This window comes from Tachyglossus aculeatus, chromosome 21 (genome assembly GCF_015852505.1).
Source record: "Tachyglossus aculeatus isolate mTacAcu1 chromosome 21, mTacAcu1.pri, whole genome shotgun sequence".
Lineage (NCBI taxonomy): Eukaryota > Metazoa > Chordata > Mammalia > Monotremata > Tachyglossidae > Tachyglossus > Tachyglossus aculeatus.
This window is the reverse complement of record NC_052086.1, coordinates 44,971,315-44,988,815: the sequence shown is the minus strand read 5'-3', so window position 1 is coordinate 44,988,815 and position 17,501 is coordinate 44,971,315. Positions and strand designations below refer to the sequence as shown.

At 53.7% G+C, this 17,501-nt stretch overlaps 1 protein-coding gene across 1 annotated transcript in view; it reads left to right on the top strand.

The window, feature by feature from the left end:
- Window positions 1–15,035, top strand: part of PLBD2 (phospholipase B domain containing 2) — a 33,472-nt gene extending 18,437 nt beyond the window's left edge. The window contains exons 6-16 of the mRNA XM_038762759.1: window positions 4,178–4,271; window positions 4,400–4,558; window positions 5,139–5,239; window positions 5,796–6,016; window positions 6,238–6,335; window positions 11,762–11,922; window positions 12,148–12,243; window positions 12,543–12,614; window positions 12,790–12,942; window positions 14,324–14,486; window positions 14,650–15,035. Coding sequence (XP_038618687.1) covers window positions 4,178–4,271; window positions 4,400–4,558; window positions 5,139–5,239; window positions 5,796–6,016; window positions 6,238–6,335; window positions 11,762–11,922; window positions 12,148–12,243; window positions 12,543–12,614; window positions 12,790–12,942; window positions 14,324–14,486; window positions 14,650–14,817 — 1,486 coding nt within the window. The 3' untranslated portion in view covers window positions 14,818–15,035. The remainder of the gene's footprint in view (window positions 1–4,177; window positions 4,272–4,399; window positions 4,559–5,138; window positions 5,240–5,795; window positions 6,017–6,237; window positions 6,336–11,761; window positions 11,923–12,147; window positions 12,244–12,542; window positions 12,615–12,789; window positions 12,943–14,323; window positions 14,487–14,649) is intronic.
- Window positions 15,036–17,501: the final 2,466 nt, after the last annotated feature.

Here is a 17,501-nt window from a genome sequence, read left to right as displayed (position 1 = left end):
GGTAGAGCACGGGTTTGGGAGTCAGAAGGACCTGGGTTCTAATTCCGACTCCGCCACTTGTCTGCTGTGTGACCTTGTGCAATTCACTTCTCTGGGCCTCAGTTACCTTATCTGTAAAACGGGTATGGAGATTGTGAGCCTTCCCAGACTGAGCCCCTTCCTTCCTCTCCCCCTCGTCCCCCTCTCCATCCCCCCCATCTTACCTCCTTCCCTTCCCCACAGCACCTGTATATATGTATATATGTTTGTACATATTTATTACTCTATTTATTTATTTTACTTGTACATATCTATTCTATTTATTTTATTTTGTTAGTATGTTTGGTTTTGTTCTCTGTCTCCCCCTTTTAGACTGTGAGCCCACTGTTGGGTAGGGACTGTCTCTGTATGTTGCCAATTTGTACTTCCCAAGCGCTTAGTCCAGTGCTCTGCACATAGTAAGCGCTCAATAAATACGATTGATGATGATGATGATGATGATGATGATGATTACCTTGAATCTACCCCGTCGGTTAGAATAGTGCCCGCCACATAGTAAGCACTTAACAGATACTGTCTTTTTTTTTAAAAAAAAAAAAGGCACTGTGCTAAGCCCCGGCATGGCTTAATGAAGGCACAAACCTGGGAGTCAGAGGACCTGGGTTCTAATCCTGGCCCTGCCACTGAGGCCTAGAGAAGTTAAGTGACTTGTCCAAGGTCATGCCACTGATGGATTGGTTGACCAGGAGGTGGATGGTTGTGTAAGTTTGTGTTGTCACGGGGACAGGCAGGAGCTTGGAGTCAGGATACCCTGGTTGCCACTCCGGAAAGAACTCAGGCCCCCACCAGATCACCTCTGGGGGGGTCTGTCTGCAAGAAGGAGCGAGGGGGGGGGTCCTCATTATTCGAGTGAAAGGTGGTTGGTGTCTGTCTGCAAGAAGGAGCGAGAGAGGCTCCTCATTATTTATTTATGAGGATGTATATATATATATATATATATATATATACATGTATATATGTACATATTTATTGCTCTATTTATTTATTTATTTGTTTTGCTTGTACATATCTATCCTATTTATTTTCTTTTGTTAGTATGTTTGGTTTTGTTCTCTGTCTCCCCCTTTTAGACTGAGCCCACTGTGGGGTAGGGACTGTCTCTATACGTTGCCAATTTGTACTTCCCAAGCGCTTAGTCCAGTGCTCTGCACATAGTAAGCGCTCAATAAATACGGTTGATGATGATGATGATTATTTGAGTGAAAGGGGGGTTGGCCCTGTTGCCTTCAGGAAGAATCCAGGCGCTTTCACAGGTCAATCGGTTGTATTTATTGAGCACTTACTACAAGTGGAGCATTGTAGTAAGCACTTAGGAGAGTACAACATAATAATAATGATAGCATTTATTAAGCGCTTACTATGTGCAAAGCCGTGTTCTAAGCGCTGGGGAGGTTACGAGGTGATCAGGTTGTCCCACGAGGGGCCCACAGTCTTCATCCCCATTTTACACATGAGGGAACTGAGGCCCAGAGAAGTGAAGTGACTGCCCAAAGTCACACAGCTGACAAGTGGCGGAGGCAGGATTTGAACCCACGGCCTCTGACTCCAAAGCCTGGGCTCTTTCCACTGAGCCATGCTGCTTCTCTAACAGCACGCTTCTCATAACAGAGTTATTTTATATTTTATTTTATTTTATTTATTTTATTTTGTTGGTATGTTTGGTTTTGTTCTCTGTCTCCCCCCTTTTAGACTGTGAGCCCACTGTTGGGTAGGGACCGTCTCTGTATGTTGCCAATTTGTACTTCCCAAGCGCTTAGTACAGTGCTCTGCACATAGTAAGCGCTCAATAAATACGATTGATGATGATGATGATGAGTTAAACCGGTCACTGCCTGACTCTGAGCCAGTGCCCTGTCTGGGACTCCGACAGAGAAAGGGTATGGCCCCGTGGATATAGGGGATTAAGACCGTGAGCCCCACGTGGGACAACCTGATCACCTTGTATCCCCCAAGCGCTTAGAACAGTGCTTTGCGCATAGTAAGCATTTAACAAATATTTTCTCCCCCTTCTAGACTGTGAGCCCACTGTTGGGTAGGGACCGTCTCTCTATGTTGCCAACTTGTACTTCCCAAGCGCTTAGTACAGTGCTCTGCACACAGTAAGCGCTCAATAAATATGATTGAATGAATGAATCGTAGTTAGAAGGTCATAGATTCTAATTCCGGCTCCACCCCTTGTCTGCCGCGTGTCCTTGGGCAAGTCACTTCACTTCTCTGCGCCTCAGTTGCCTCATCTGTAAACTGGGGATTAAGACTGTGAGCCCCATGCGGGACGGGACTGTTTCCACCCTGATTTGCTTGTCCCCACTCTAGCGTTTAGTACAGTGCCTGGCACGTAGTAAGAGCTTAACAAATACCACAGTCATCATCAGTCATCATCAGTCGTATTTATTGAGCGCTTACTGTGTGCAGAGCACTGTGCTAAGCGCTTGGGAAGTACAAGTTGGCAACATATGGAGACAGTCCCTACCCAACAGTGGGCTCACAGTCTAGAAGGGGGAGACAGAGAACAAAACCAAGCATACTAACAGAATAAAATAAATAGGATAGATATGTACAAGTAAAATAAATAAATAGAGTAACAAATATGTACAAACATATATACAGGTACAATTACTATTATTAGTAGTACTAGTAGAAGCTCCAGGATGCTTCGAGGAAGTTGGTGTTGGTCACCGTCCTGGACCCCCTGCCCTCATGACTCTCCAGCCCCTGACTCTCCCCTTTCCATCCCTGGCTTTCCATGACCTAATCAATCAATCAATCAATCAATCGATCGTATTTATTGAGCGCTTACTATGTGCAGAGCACTGTACTAAGCGCTTGGGAAGTACAAATTGGCAACACATAGAGACAGTCCCTACCCAACAGTGGGCTTACAGTCTAAAAGGGGGAGACAGAGAACAGAACCAAACATACCAACAAAATAAAATAAATAGGATAGAAATGTACAAGTAAAATAAATAAATAAATAAATAAATAGAGTAATAAATATGTACAACCATATATACATATATACAGGTGCTGTGGGGAAGGGAAGGAGGTAAGATGGGGGGATGGAGAGGGGGACGAGGGGGAGAGGAAGGAAGGGGCTCAGTCTGGGAAGGCCTCCTGGAGGAGGTGAGCTCTCAGCAGGGCCTTGTGGAACTTGTACTTCAACTTGTACAACTCTCCAACTTGTACTTCCCAAGCACTTAGTACAGTGCTCTGCACACAGTAAACGCTCAATAAATACGACTGAATGAATGAATGAATGAAAGAGCAGGGGGCTGGGAGTCAGAAGACATGAGTTCTAGTCGTGGCTGTGCCCCGGCCTGCTCAGTTGCCCTGGGCAAATCACTTAATCTCTTGGTGCCCCAGTTTCTTCCTATGTAAAATGGGGATTGGATCCCAGCCAGCCTTCCCTCCCTCTTAGCCTGTCATCAGAAAGAGCACCAGACTGGTAGTCGTGAGATCTGGGTTCTAATCCTGGATCTTCCACTTGTTTTGATGTGACTTTGGGCAAGTCAGCCATTTTCTCTGGGCCTCAGTTTCCTCATTTGTAAAATGGGGATGAAATACCTGTTCTCCCTCCCCTTTAGACTGTGAGTCCCATGTGGGACAGGATATGTGTCTCACTTGATTATCTTGTATCCACCTCAGTGCTTAGTACAGTGCTTTTGCACGCAGTGCTTAACAAATATAGTTATTCATAGTATAATTATTATCTGTGGGACAGGGACTTTGTCCGATCTGATTATCCCATATCTACCTCAGCATGTGGCATGTCGGAAGCGCTTCATAAATACCCTGGTTATTATTGCAGCTATTTCCCTCAGGAGGCCCAATGTGTCCCCGGATCTGTCCCGCACAACTCCTGACATCTGCCCAACGTCCGGTGCTCGGGACCCCGAGGGCCGATCCCGGGGGGGGAGGAGGTGACCATGTTGGTCCCGAGCCGGTCTCCGGCTCCAGAAAAGGGACGGCCTCTGTCCACCTTGGGGTTCCAGGCAGGAGGCAGGGTGAGGGCGGTGCCTGGGGGGGCTGAAGTCGTCTCTCCGGAGTCTGTCTCTGGCCGGTCCGGCCTGGGTTGTCGTGGCTGTGAAATCCTTCCGAGGTCCTGACCACGCTCCCTCTCTCACCTCCGCGCGGGACCCAGGTGGGCCTTCCTGGAGCTGGGCACCAGCGACCAGTACAACGACAGCCTCCAGGCCTACGCTGCGGGTGTAGCGGAGGCCGCGGTGACGCAGGAGGTAAGGGTGGCCGACGGGGAGTGACTGGCAGGGAGGCGGGGGCTGGGCCGCAGTGGCAGCAGGGCAGGGGCACCCGGTCTCCCTTCTGAATGACGATCCCTCCTCCCCCGCTTTCCTCCCCTTCCCAGCTCATCTACATGCACTGGATGAACACCGCGGTGGATTACTGTGGTCCCTTCAAGTACGAGACCGAATACTGCGAGAAACTCAAGGGCTACGTGGAGGCCAACCTGGCCTGGATGCAGGAACAGATGGAGTCGGGCGAAGATCCCGAATACTGGCACCAGGTGAGCAGGCTCCTGCTGGCCGCCGGCCGGTCCGACTTGAACCCGGGGGCGTGGGCCTGCCTAGCCTGGCCACGGGGCACATTGAGGCGACTCGTCCTTCCTCCATTCATTCTTTCTATTATATTTATTAAGCTCTTATGGTGGCAGACCACTGTACTAAGTGTTTGGGAGAGTACAATATAGCAATAAACAGATACATTCCCCGCCCACAACGAGCTTATAATCCCTTGCTGCGAATGTCCCCGTGCCAAGCTCCTCCCCAGAGCCAACCGCAGGCCCGAGGGAGGAAGGAAGGGTGGATACAAGCAACGTGATTTGCCTGTATCCACCCCAGGGCTTAGTATAGTGCCTGGCACATAGTAAGCACTTAACAAATACCATTACTATTATTATTATTGTATTAATGAGGACTGGGTGGTGGGGAGGTAGCCCCTCCTTTGGATCATCTGGTTGTGGTAATGGGTTAGGGGTGGTCTCCTGACCAGCGTGGGGATGGAGTTGGGTGTGTCCATCGTGGAGGGCGAGGGGGCGGGAATAGTCTCCCGACCAGCCGAGGGTCAGCCCTTCCTGACTCCCCCAGGTCCACCTCACCCTGCTGCAGCTGAAGGGATTGGAGGACAGCTACGAGGGACGAGTATCTTTTCCCACCGGGAGATTGGCCATCAACCCCTTCGGGTTCCTGTAAGTCAGCGACCTCCCCGTGGCCTGGCCCTGCCTAGGAGAGAGCCTTGGCTGGGGGGCGGTCACGTGGGAGGGGGGCCGGCTCTCTCCCCGCAGGCTCCAACCAGCGGGATGGGCTTGGGAGTTGTGACCCGAGGAGGACAGCCCACACCGTTGGGGTTCAGGGCGGAGGGTAGCCCATCTTGCCCATGTTGGGGCCTCAGGGTCGTGTGCCGGCCAGAGACATTGGTGTGGCCAGAGGGGAGTCGAGAGCCTCCCGCCTTCCTCCCCAGGCCCAGCGCAGGAGAGAGCCTGTGTCCTGCCGGTTCAGTCAGGACAGTGGGTCAGGGAGGGTAACGGTGCCCGATCCTCCGCCCTCTCCAGTCTGCCGTTGGCTTACGTTTTCTCCCTCATGTCCGGCTGCTCGGCGGCCGAGGGGGGTCCGGAGGAGCGAGGTGGTGGACGCGGCCCAAGGCAGGGTTTTTCCCCTGTCTCCTCCCTGGCGGTGGCCACGTCACCAAGGGGGGGATCCCAGATCCCTTTCCATCTGATCCCCTCTCTCCTCGCCCCACCAAAGCCTGTTCCAGCTGTCAGGAGACCTGGAAGACCTGGAGCCAGCGCTGAACCGGAGCACGGGCAGCCGGAAGCGGGACCTGGGCACGGGCTCCTGCTCGGCGCTGGTCAAACTGCTGCCCGGCAACCAGGAGCTGCTGGTGGCCCACGACACGTGGAGCTCCTACCAGAACATGCTGCGTATCCTCAAGAAGTATTCGCTGCGCTTCCGGACCGGGCCCCGAGGTGGGACCCGCCAGAGGGAGGGGATGGGGATGGGCCCGGGAGAGCGGAGGAAGTGGGAGGTGAGCATGAGGGGATGGGGGGTGGGGAAGGGGTATTCCTGGTCTGGAAGGAAGCTTCCAGGTTGGAAGGAGACAGCTATGTGAGTGTGTCCACTCCCCCGATGGTGGGCAGGTTCGGCGGGGTGGGAGGCATGGTTGACCCGGTCTGTCTGCCCTCCCTAGAGGGGTCCCCGCTGGTCCCTGGCCACGAGCAGGCCTTCTCCTCTTACCCTGGAACCATCTTTTCCTCCGATGACTTCTACATCCTGAGCAGTGGCTTGGTGAGTCTAGATTCGCCCCTCTCTCGGCTCCTCGCTTGACGTCATCGTTTTCTCCTCCTGTCATTCTGTTCACTTACATTAATGCCTGTTTACTTGCTTTGATGTGTGTGTATATATATATATATATATATATATATATATATATATGGGTAGGGACCGCCTCTATATGTCACCAACTTGTACTTCCCAAGGGCTTAGTACAGTGCCCTGCACACAGTAAGCGCTCAATAAATACGATTGAATGAACAAATCCTTTTCTCCTCTCCCTCAACTCCCAGCCCTGGGGAGACCCAACGGTTTGGGCCCAAGTCCTGGGACCATTTTAGCTAAAATTCCCCTCAGCCTATGGACGCTGAGTTGAGGCAAAGCTGCCACCACCTGCAGTGGGAGAGCAGCAGAAGTAGTGCTTACTGAGTGCCCTCTGCGGACAGTACACTGTACTAAATGCTCTGGAAATACAAAATAAGCAAGCGACAGATTCTCTGTCCACAAAGAGCTTCCACTTAAACGGGGAGCCAGGCTTAAAAATATTTCCCAACAGGGGCAGTAAGCTAAATAATCGATCTTCTATAGAATAAACATAGCTGACTTCCGGGCTTTGGAGTCAGAGGTTGTGGGTTCTAATCCCGGCTCTGCCACTTGTCAGCTGTGTGACTTTGGGCAAGTCACGTCACTTCTCTGGGCCTCAATTACCTCATCTGTAAAATGGGGATTAAAACTGTGAGCCCCACGAGGGACAACCTGATTACCTTGTATCTACCCCAGTGCTTGGCACATAGTAAGTGCTTAACAAATACCATTATTATTATTATACCTCCAAGTACTGAGAGTGAGTAGATACATAAGAGCTGGAGTCGGTTGTGGGGATGATCGGGTTTAGGATCAACTGATCAATTTTATATATTGAGCAAATAATAATAATATTAGGTGCAGAGCACTGACCTAAACGCATGGGAGAGTACAATATAACAGAGTTGGTAGACACGTTCCCTGTCCACTAGGATACTAGGAGATGCATTGAGGAAGGCTGTAGAGTCTAAGCTCTTTGTGGGCAGGGGAATTGCTAACCAACTCGGTTGTAATGTACTCTCCCAAGCACTTAGTCCAGTGCTTTGCACAGAGCTAATAATGATGGTATTTGTTAAGCACTTACTGTGTGCCAAGCACTGCTCTAAGTGCTGGGGTAGAAACAGGTAATCAGGTTGTCCCACGTGGGGCTCACAGTCTCAATCCCCATTTTACAGATGGGGTAACTGAGACACGGAGAAGCTGAGTGACTTGTCCAAAGTCACGCAGCTGATATGTGGCGGAACTGGGATTAGAACCCACAGCCTCTGACTACGAAGCCCAAACTCCACTGAACCACGCTAAATGCCATTGAGAGTTTGGAGACTGATGGGATGAGGTGGGCTTTCGGGAGGGATTTGGTGGTAGGGAGAGTTGGGGGTCTCTCTAATGGGAAAGGAGGGAGTTCCAGGCTAAAAATAGAGTGTTAGCGAGATGACAGAGGTAGGAGAAGGGAGATGAAGGGACGGCTGGAAAGTCAGCTTGGGAGGATCGAAGACTGGGTTGGATAGAGCGGGAGAAGAGAGCAGGTGGGGCCAGATGGTGGAGAACCTGGGACATGATGGGGAGGCGTTTTAGTTTGATCTTGAGGGGCCCAGGGAGCTGACGGAGTGTCTTGAGGAGAAAGAAGAGAAGCATTCATTCAATCGTATTTATTGAGCACTTACTGTGTGCAGAGCACTGTACTAAGCGCTTGGGAAGTACAAGTCGGGAACATAGAGAGACGGTCCCTAAGCAGTGTGGCCTGGTAGAGAGAGAGCATCAGCCTGGGAGTCAGAAGTACCTGGGCTGTAATTCCCGCTCTGCCACTTGTCTTCTCTGACCATGGGGATGTCACTTCTCTGGGCCTCAGTTACCTCATCTGTAAAATGTGAGTTCTTAATAATAATAATGATAATGGCACTTGTCAAGCACTTACTGTGTGCCAGACACTGTACTAAGCACTGGGGTGGACACAAGCAGATCGGGTTGGACACAGTCCCTGTCCCATTTGGGGCCCAGAGTCTCAATCCCCATTTTAAAGAGGGACGTGCATGCAACTGCAATTTTACAGGATAGTCATCATCATCATCAATCGTATTTATTGAGCGCTTACTATATGCAGAGCACTGTACTAGGCGCTTGGGAAGTACAAATTGGCAACATAGAGAGACAGTCCCTACCCCTGATTATTCCAGATGGGAATGGTTCTGGACTGGAGTCTCCACCGGGTCTGCACCCATGTACAAATTAGGGCAGCATTTTGGGAAAATTCTTCTGCTCCTGAATTCTAAGCTGCTTTCTTAACACGAGACTTGAGGCTTAGTGGGTAGAACACGGGCTTGGGAGTCAGAAGGACTTGGGTTCTAATCCTGGCTCCGCTGCTGCTTCTTCCTCTCCCCCTCGTCCCCCTCTCCACCCCCCCGTTTTACGTCCTTCCCTTCCCCACAGCACCTGTATATATGTATATATGTTTGTACATATTTATTACTCTATTTATTTATTTTACTTGTACATATCTATTCTATTTATTTTATTTTGTTAATATGTTTGGATTTGGTCTCTGTCTCCCCCTTCTAGACTGTGAGCCCACTGTTGGGTAGGGACTGTCTCTGGATGTTGCCAACTTGTACTTCCCAAGCGCTTAGTCCAGTGCTCTGCACACAGTAAGCGCTCAATAAATACGATTGATTGATTGGTTTTACAGATGAGGCAGCTGAGGCCCAGAGAAGTGAAGTGACTTGCCAAAGGTCACAAGGCAGACACACAGCCGGTTAGGACTGTGACCCCCATGTGGGACAGGGACTGTGTCCAACCTGATTAGCTTGTATCTACCCCAGTGCTTAGTACAGTGTCTGGCGCATAGTAAGCGCTTAACAAATGCCATATGAAAAAAAAGAGGGAGGGGGAAGCGGGGGAACTGAGCTAGTCTTCAGGGAGATGATCATTGTCAATCGTATTTATTGAGCGCTTACTGTGTGCAGAGCACTGTACTAAGCGCTTGGGAAGTACAAATTGGCAACATATAGAGACAGTCCCTACCCAACAGTGGGCTCACAGTCTAAAAGAGATGATCCAGGCAGCAGCAGGAACCGGGGGGAACGGTGGGGAGATTGGAGTGGGGAGAGGCCGGAGGCCGACTCAACAGCCTCCGACCGCGGTCGGAGCGGAGCCCGTGGCGGGGCAGTAGCAGCTGTGGGGGAGAAGAAAGGGTGGACCCGGGGCACAGGATGGACGGGCAAGGATCGGCTGTGGAGCGAGTGAGAGCCGAGCCATGGCAGCCTGGGCCCTCCCCGAGTCGGTTGTGGCCGCAACGTGTCCTCCGGCCTCCTCTTCTCCACTCCCGTAGGACGGCCGCTTTGGTGCCCCCAGCTCACCTGCTGGGCAACCGGTGGCCTAGTGGCGAGAGCGTGGACTTGGGAGCCAGAGGTCGTGCCTTCCAATCCCGGCGCTACCGCCTGTCTGCCGTATGACCTTGGGCAAGTCATTTTTACTTCTCCGTGCCTTAGTTACCTCATCTGTAAAATGGGGATTGAGACTGTGAGCCCCACGTGGGACAGGGATTATGTCCATCTCAATTAACTTGTATCCATCTTGATACTTACTACAGTGCCGGGTACATAGTAAGCACTTAACAAATGCCATTATTATTATTATTATTATTATTATTATCAGCCCAGGCCGAACTCCAGCCCCTGGGCTTGGGGGCCATTTGGCATTCCAGTGTGCCAGGGACGTGGTCCCTGACCCCGCCGGGGCTCCTGGGATCTCTTCCAGAGCCACAACCGTCACCCCAGGCTCATTGCACAACCCTGTCCCCACCCCCCGTCCTCCTTGGGTGTCCCACACCCTTTCCTGTGGCTCTGGGGCCTCTGGCCCTGCTCAGATCTTTGTCCCACTGCCAGTGTGGTTTTGTCAGGGGGCCGGAGAATTTACAGAAGAGCTGGGGACCAATGGGCTACCTCGCCGTGTCCCTGCCGGCCCCGTCAGAAGATGGTGAGCCACGCTGTTTCCCAACAGCTCAGGACCGTGCCGGGCGCCCATTCATTCAGTCATTCATTCATTCAATCGTATTTATTGAGTATGCAGAGCACTGTACTAAGCGCTTGGGAAGTACAAGTCGGCAACATATAGAGACGGTCCCTACCCAACAACCGGCTCACAGTCTAGAAGGGGGAGACAGACAACAAAACATGTAGACAGGTGCCAAAATCTTCAGAACAAATAGAATTAAAGCCATTTGCTCATCGTTAACAAAATTAATAGAATAGTAAATATGTACAAGTAAAATAAATAGAGTAATAAATCTGTACAAATATGCATACAGGGGCTGTGGGGAGGGGAAGGAGGTAGGGCTGGGGGGATGGGAGGAGGAGAGGAAACGGGGTTCAGTCTGGGAAGGCCTCCTGGAGGAGGTGAGCTCTCAGAAGGGCTTTGAAGGGAGAAAGAGAGCTAGCTTGGCAGATGTGTGAAGGGAGGGCATTCCAGGCCAGGGCGAGGACGTGGGCCGGGGGTCGACGGCGGGACAGGCGAGAACGAGGCACAGTGAGGAGGTTAGTGGCGGCAGAGGAGCGGAGGGTGCGGGCTGGGCTGGAGGAGGAGAGAAGGGAGGTGAGGTAGGAGGGGGCGAGGGGATGGACAGCCTTGATGCCGAGAGTGAGGAGTTTTTGCTTGATGCCTAAGTTGGGCGCTTACTGTGTGCGGAGCACTGTACTAAGCACTTGGGAGAGTACAGTACTACAATGAACAGGCACGTTCCCTGACCACAACCAGCTTACAGTCCAGAGGAGGGGAGACAGACATTAATATAAATGAATAAATTATATTTACACTCAGTAGAAAACTCCCTTCCCTCCATCCCTGACTCAGCCTTCAGTAATCCAGCACAGACCATCCCATCCCATAGCTCGGCCTCCACCACACTCTCCATCCCTGTGATCTTCCCCCAGTGACTCAGCACAGACCATCCCATCCAACACCCCTGACTCTCCCCTCTCAATCCCTGACTCCTCTCAGCGTGTATACTTTCTTTATATTAGCGTCTGTGTCCCCCTCTAGACTGAAATCTCATTGCAGGCAGGGAATGTGTCTGTTCATTGTTGTATTTTCCCAAGGGCTTAGTACAGTGCTCTGCACGCAGTAAGGGCTCAATACAGTCGAATGAATGGACCATCCCACATCCCTGATTCTCCCCTCTCCACCCCTGACTCTCTCCCAGTGAGCCAGCACAGACTGTCCAACACTCCTGGCTCTCCCCCAAGGACCAGCCTGGATGTTTGTCCGTTAGCTGGTCGTGTTTCCAGCTGATAATATGTGTGTGTGTGTCAGTCAGTCGTGTTACTTGTGCGTGCGTTTGTCCATCCCTCACTGCGTCCATGCAGGTGGCCCAGGAGACCACAATCGGGAACAACAATGCTGCCCTGTGGAAATACGTGCATCCCCAGGGCAGCGTCCTGGAGTGGCTGCGGAACATCGTGGCCAACAGGCTGGCCACTGATGGGGCCACGTGGGCCAGCGTGTTCAAGAGGTTCAACAGCGGCACGTGAGCACCCCTTCCCCGCCTTCCCCTGCCCTTCTGCCTGCCAGTTGCCTCCCTCAACCTGTCAAAGCCCCGGGCCAGCACCCCTTCCCCGAATTCCCTCAGCCGTCCCCGTGCCACCCGGCCCCCTCCGGGGCGGCGAGTAGCAAATTGCCCACCCGGGCCCGGGCCCTCGAGACTCCCCGTCTCAGGCCCCCGTGGTGGGGGGTTTGTGCGGGGTCCGTGCAGATACAACAACCAGTGGATGATCGTGGACTACCACGCCTTCTCTCCGGGAGCCGCCGTGCCCCCGGCCGGGGTGCTGACCATCCTGGAGCAGATCCCGTGAGTCCTGGTGGTTTGGGAGGGGGAGATGGGCGGTGGGCTGGTCAGGGGGCTGACCGTCCTGGAGCAGGTCCTGTGAATCTGGTGGGGGGGAAGTGGGGGTGGCCGCACCCATGGCGGGGTTGTTAACCATGCCGGAGCAGGTCCTGTGAGTCCTGGGGGCCTGGGCGGAGCACCCATGTCCACTTCTTGAGTTCGGACTATCTCTACCCCTGCCCCATGGAGGGGGAATGGGAGGCACAGGGATGGGGATGGGAAAAAAGGGAGCTTGTGACTGACAGCCCCCCTCCTCCCTGCAGGGGCTTGGTGGTGATGGCTGACAAGACCGTTGAGCTGTACCAGAGAGGCTACTGGGCCAGTTACAACCTACCGTGAGGATAGCATCTCCCCCTCCCCTCCTTCCCCAGCCACCATCCTCTGCTCCTTGAGGTCTCTCCCTGCCCTCGCCCCGGGAGCCGATGCGGAAGACGGGGCGGCGGGGGACGTTCGGGCGGGCGGACGGGGTGGGGGCATCCTGCATCTGTGCCCCCTGCCGCCCCGCCCCAGGTCCTTCGAGGCAGTGTTCAACGCCAGCGGGTTGCCGGCCCTGGTGGAGCGCTACGGGGACTGGTTCTCCTACAGCCGGACCCCCCGTGCCCTCATCTTCCAGCGGAACCAGTCCCTGGTGCGGGACCTGGAGTCCATGGTCCGGCTCATGAGGTAATAACAATTGTAGTATCCCTCAAGTGCTCACTGTGTGCGAGGCACTGTATTGGGTGGGGACAGTCTCTATATGTTGCCAATTTGTACTTCCCAAGCGCTTAGTACAGTGCTCTGCACATAGTAAGCGCTCAATAAATACGATTGATGATGATGATGATGATTAAGGGCTGGGGTAGATGCAAGCTAATCAAGTCAGAAACGGTCCCTGTCCCACAGAGTCTTAATCCCCATTTTACAGATGAAGTAACCGAGGCATAGAGAATAATATTACTATTACTCTATTACTTTATTCATTACTCTGTTTTACTTGTACATATTTATTCTATTGATTTTATTTTGTTAATATGTTTTGTTGTCTGTCTCCCCCTTCTAGACTGTGAGCCCGCTGTTGGGTAGGGACCGTCCCTATATGTTGCCAACTTGTACCTCCCAAGCGCTTAGTACAGTGCTCTGCACCCAGTAAGCTCTCAATAAATGCGATTGAATGAATAATAATAATAATGAAGGCATTTGTTAAGCGCTTACCGTGTTCAAAGCACTGTTCTAAGCGCTGGGGGAGGATACAAGGTGATCAGGTTGTCCCAAGTGGGGCTCACAGTCTTCATCCCCATTTGACAGATGAGGGAACTGAGGCCCAGAGAAGTGAAGTGACTTGCCCAAAGTCACACAGCTGACAGGCGGCAGTCCTCTGACTCCCAAGCCTGTGCTTTTTCCACTAGGGCATGCTGCTTCTCCTGAGGTGGGGGTGGGTCCAGGGCAGGCCCCGGAGCCCAGGTCTGGTTCATGAGGTGCAGGCAGGGGCGAGGCAGGGCTGGGGGATGGCGGCGGGGAGGCACCTCCCTTAGATTCTGGCTAATCTAACCGCAGGGAAGCCCACTTCCCTAGGTTTCCAGCTGTGGGGGTGAAGGCATCGTTCCCTCGCAAGCCTTATTTCCCCCCGGGTCCCCAGCCAGTCCCCAAAACAACCGAGCGAATTGAAGAAACCCCCCCACACCCTGAGTTTTTCTGCTGTGTTGGCTCTCTGCAGCTGTGACCTGTTCCCCTTACCCTGCCCCATTCACCCATCTACTCCCCACCACCTGCTCATGAGAAAATGGGCTCCCGAGAGGAGGGGGGAATTGAGGAACGGAGAGAACAGGCCGACCCGGCGTTCTGCTTCTTGTCTGGGCTCTGACCCAGGTGTTCTGGCTCCCAGCCCCCTCTGGCCGGGGTTCCGGCCAGAGGAAGCCCCTCAACCATCTCTGAATCTGTCCACCTGAGCGGAGCCCTCCCCTGCCAACCCCCGTCCCTGGCTTGAGCCCTCCCTCCATCCCTCTGCCCATCCAGCTCCTGACCCTGACCTTCGGTCCCTCCGTTTGTCGCCCCGTCCCCCCCGCAGGTTCAACAACTTTGAGCAGGACCCGCTGTCACGGTGCCAGGCCTGCGATCCCCCTCAGAATGCAGAGAACGCCATCTCAGCCCGCTCAGACCTGAACCCCACTAACGGGACCTACCCTTTTGGGGCACTGCGGCAGCGGGTCCACGGTGGCATCGACACGAAGGTGAGTCTCTGACCGACCCCAGTTTTGGGCTGGGGCGGCTGGGCGGGCCGACCCTGAGGGCAGGTGGAAGTTGGGGTCACAGCCGGTGCTGGGGTCCGGGCGGTTCTGGGGTTCCAGGTGGGGCAAGGCCAGGGGTCAGGACCCTCCCCCTCCACCCTTCCAGGTGACGTCGTCCCAGCTCGCCAAGGACTTTCGCTTCGTCGCCACCAGTGGCCCCACTTGGGACCAGGTTCCGGCCTTCCGGTGGAGTTCGTCCCCCTTCAAAGGGCTTGTCCACATGGGCCAACCCGACCTGTGGCGCTTCTCCCCCGTCCACGTCCGCTGGGACTGAGGGGCCGCCTGCACCTCCTGGCCCCTGGCCCGCGTGCTGAGACTGAGATTTCCTTCCCACTGCGTTGGGACCGAGCTCTCCTTCCCACCCCATCTGCTGGGACTTGAAGTCTCCTTCCCACACCATCTGCTGGGACTTGAAGTCTCCTTCCCTCCCCTTCCACCGGGTCTGAGCTCTCCTTCCCTCCCCTTTCTTTGGATCCGAGCTCTCCTTCCCTCCCCAACTGCCGGGACGGAGCTCTCCTTCCCTCCTCATCAACTGGGACTGAGCCTTCCTCCCTGTCCTCAGGGCCTGAGCTCTTTTTCCCTCCTCATCCACCGGGCCTGAGCTTTCCTCTCCATCTGCTTTGCCCAAGCTCTCCTTCCCTCCCCATCATCCGGGTCTGAGCTCTCCTTCCCTCCTTGTCTACTGGGTCCGAGCTCTCCTTCCCTCCTCCAGGCCTGAGCTCCCCGGCCCATCGGCTGGGACTAGGGGACCTGCCCTGCACTGAATCCTTCCCCATCCCCACGAGGACCTCGGGGAATTGTCTCCCCCCCCCCACCCCCTGTTCCACCCCTCGGGACACTCTGCAATCACTATGTCTGCCTTCTGGGCCCCAGAAGTGCCCGGCTGGAGGGCCGTAGCTGTTCTGGCCACTTAATTGCTTTTCCAAAGAAGCTTAGCCTCATTGATCACCTGCCTCACCCAATGGGTACTGACCACAGCCCGGCTGTCTTCCCCCCCGGCCCCGTGGAGCTGTTGAAGCCGTCAGCTGCCCCACACCCAGCCCCGTTCTCCTGTTTCTCCCCTCCCCTGCTCCAGAATTCAAGCTGCCCCCCTTTCCCATAAGCCTTTCGGCCCCAGGGCAGCTGGGCCGGTGCTCCTGGCAAAGTGAGACCCTCCACCCCAACCCCTGTGGCCGGACTGGACTCATGGGCCAGGGTGGGTGTGGTGTTCTCTGGCTTGGCCAGGCTGGGAGACCCGGCTTCCAGCCCTCCTCCACGCTTCCCTGCACCCCTTGGTCCGTCCCGGCCCCGTTTGGTATAGGGGGTCTTCACCTGGGCCAGCTCTAGGATTGTCCCGGGCCCCCCACTGTGGGGCAAAGCTGGCTTGCAGTGTCAGAGGGCCACAGGTTCCTGGAGTCTGGGCGTGGGCACCCTCAAGCCACCCCCGGGGTGACTGCCCCATCAGAGCGCTGCGCTGGACCAGATGTGGTGGATTAAAAGGCTTCACACCAGCTCTGCTTCGTTCTGCTCGGGGGCCTCACCGAGTCCTGCCTCTCTGGGTCCAGCCGAGCAGGCCCTGGTCACTTGCCAAAGTGCCTGTGGGCGCTGGTATTTGGCTGGTACGTGGGAGGGCAGTTATGTTGCTGCCCTCCCTCCCCGGAGCAACACGGTCTGGTGGGCTGAGACTTGGACGGGGACAGGATGGAGAAGATGGAAAAGAGGAAGAAGAAACAGAAAGAGGTGGGGAGGGAGAAGAAGGTATCACGGTAGTGGTGGTGTGTACAGAGCACCCACTGCGGGCAGGGTACTGGACCCAACTTTTGGGAAGTGCAGAACAAGGAAGTGACAAGTACTGTGCCCAGAGGGAGTTTCCACTCTATCAATCAATCAGTCGTATTTATTGAGCGCTTACTGTGTGCAGAGCACTGTACCAAGCGCTTGGGAAGTACAAATTGGCAACACTCTAATGGGGGAAGCATCCACTTCTTCACCTGTAAACTCTCTGAGTAACAAATCAGTGCTGGATTAGTAACCAAAGAATGATACTTATTGAATGCTTGCTGTGTGCCCGACACTACGATGGGAGCTTGGGAGAGGACAGTAGACGTGATCCCTGCCCTTAAGGAGCCTATGATCGATCAGGGGAGTCAGCTTTTTAAATAAATTATATTTAGAGGAAGCAATGTAGTGTCAGTGTTTTTACAGAAATGCCGTTGTGGGTGGACTGAGTCCCTAGGGTTTTAGGGAATATGGACTCAAGTGCTTAGGTGACTCAGTCAGGGGGAAAGTGGAGTGGGGAGAAGGAAGGTGGGGAAGGCTTCTTGGAGGAGAAGCCTAGATAATAATAATAATAATACTAATAGTATTAAGCGCTTACTATGTGCAAAGCACTGTTCTAAGTGCTGGGGGGATACAAGGTAATCAGGTTGTCCCACAGGGGGCTCACAGTCTTAATCCCCATTTTACAGATGAGGTAACTGAGGCCCAGAGAAGTGAAGTGACTTGCCCAAAGTCACACAGCTGACAATTGGCAGAGCCGGGATTTGAACCCCTGACCTCTGACTCCAAAGCCCGGGCTCTTTCCACTGAGCCACGCTGCACGATAAGAGCAGTGGTCTGTCAGATGACCTAATTCCCAGGCCATGCTCTACTACGCAACGCTTCCCATACCATGAGAAGCCAGCATGGCGTAGTGGATAGACAGCGGGCCTAGAAGTCTTGGGTTCCAATTCAGGCACTGCCACTTGTCTGCTGGGTGACCTTGGGCAAGTCACTTCAATTCTCTGACCTCAGTTACCTCATCTGTATAATGGGGATTAAGACTGTGAGCCCCCTGCGGGGCAGGGACTGTGTCCAACCTGATTAGCTTGCATCTACCCCAGTGCTTAGAACAGTGCCTGACACATAGTAAGCGCTTAACAGTACCATTATTTATTGCAATACGCCAGACTGATTTTATAATGTGCCTTCTGCTGCCAC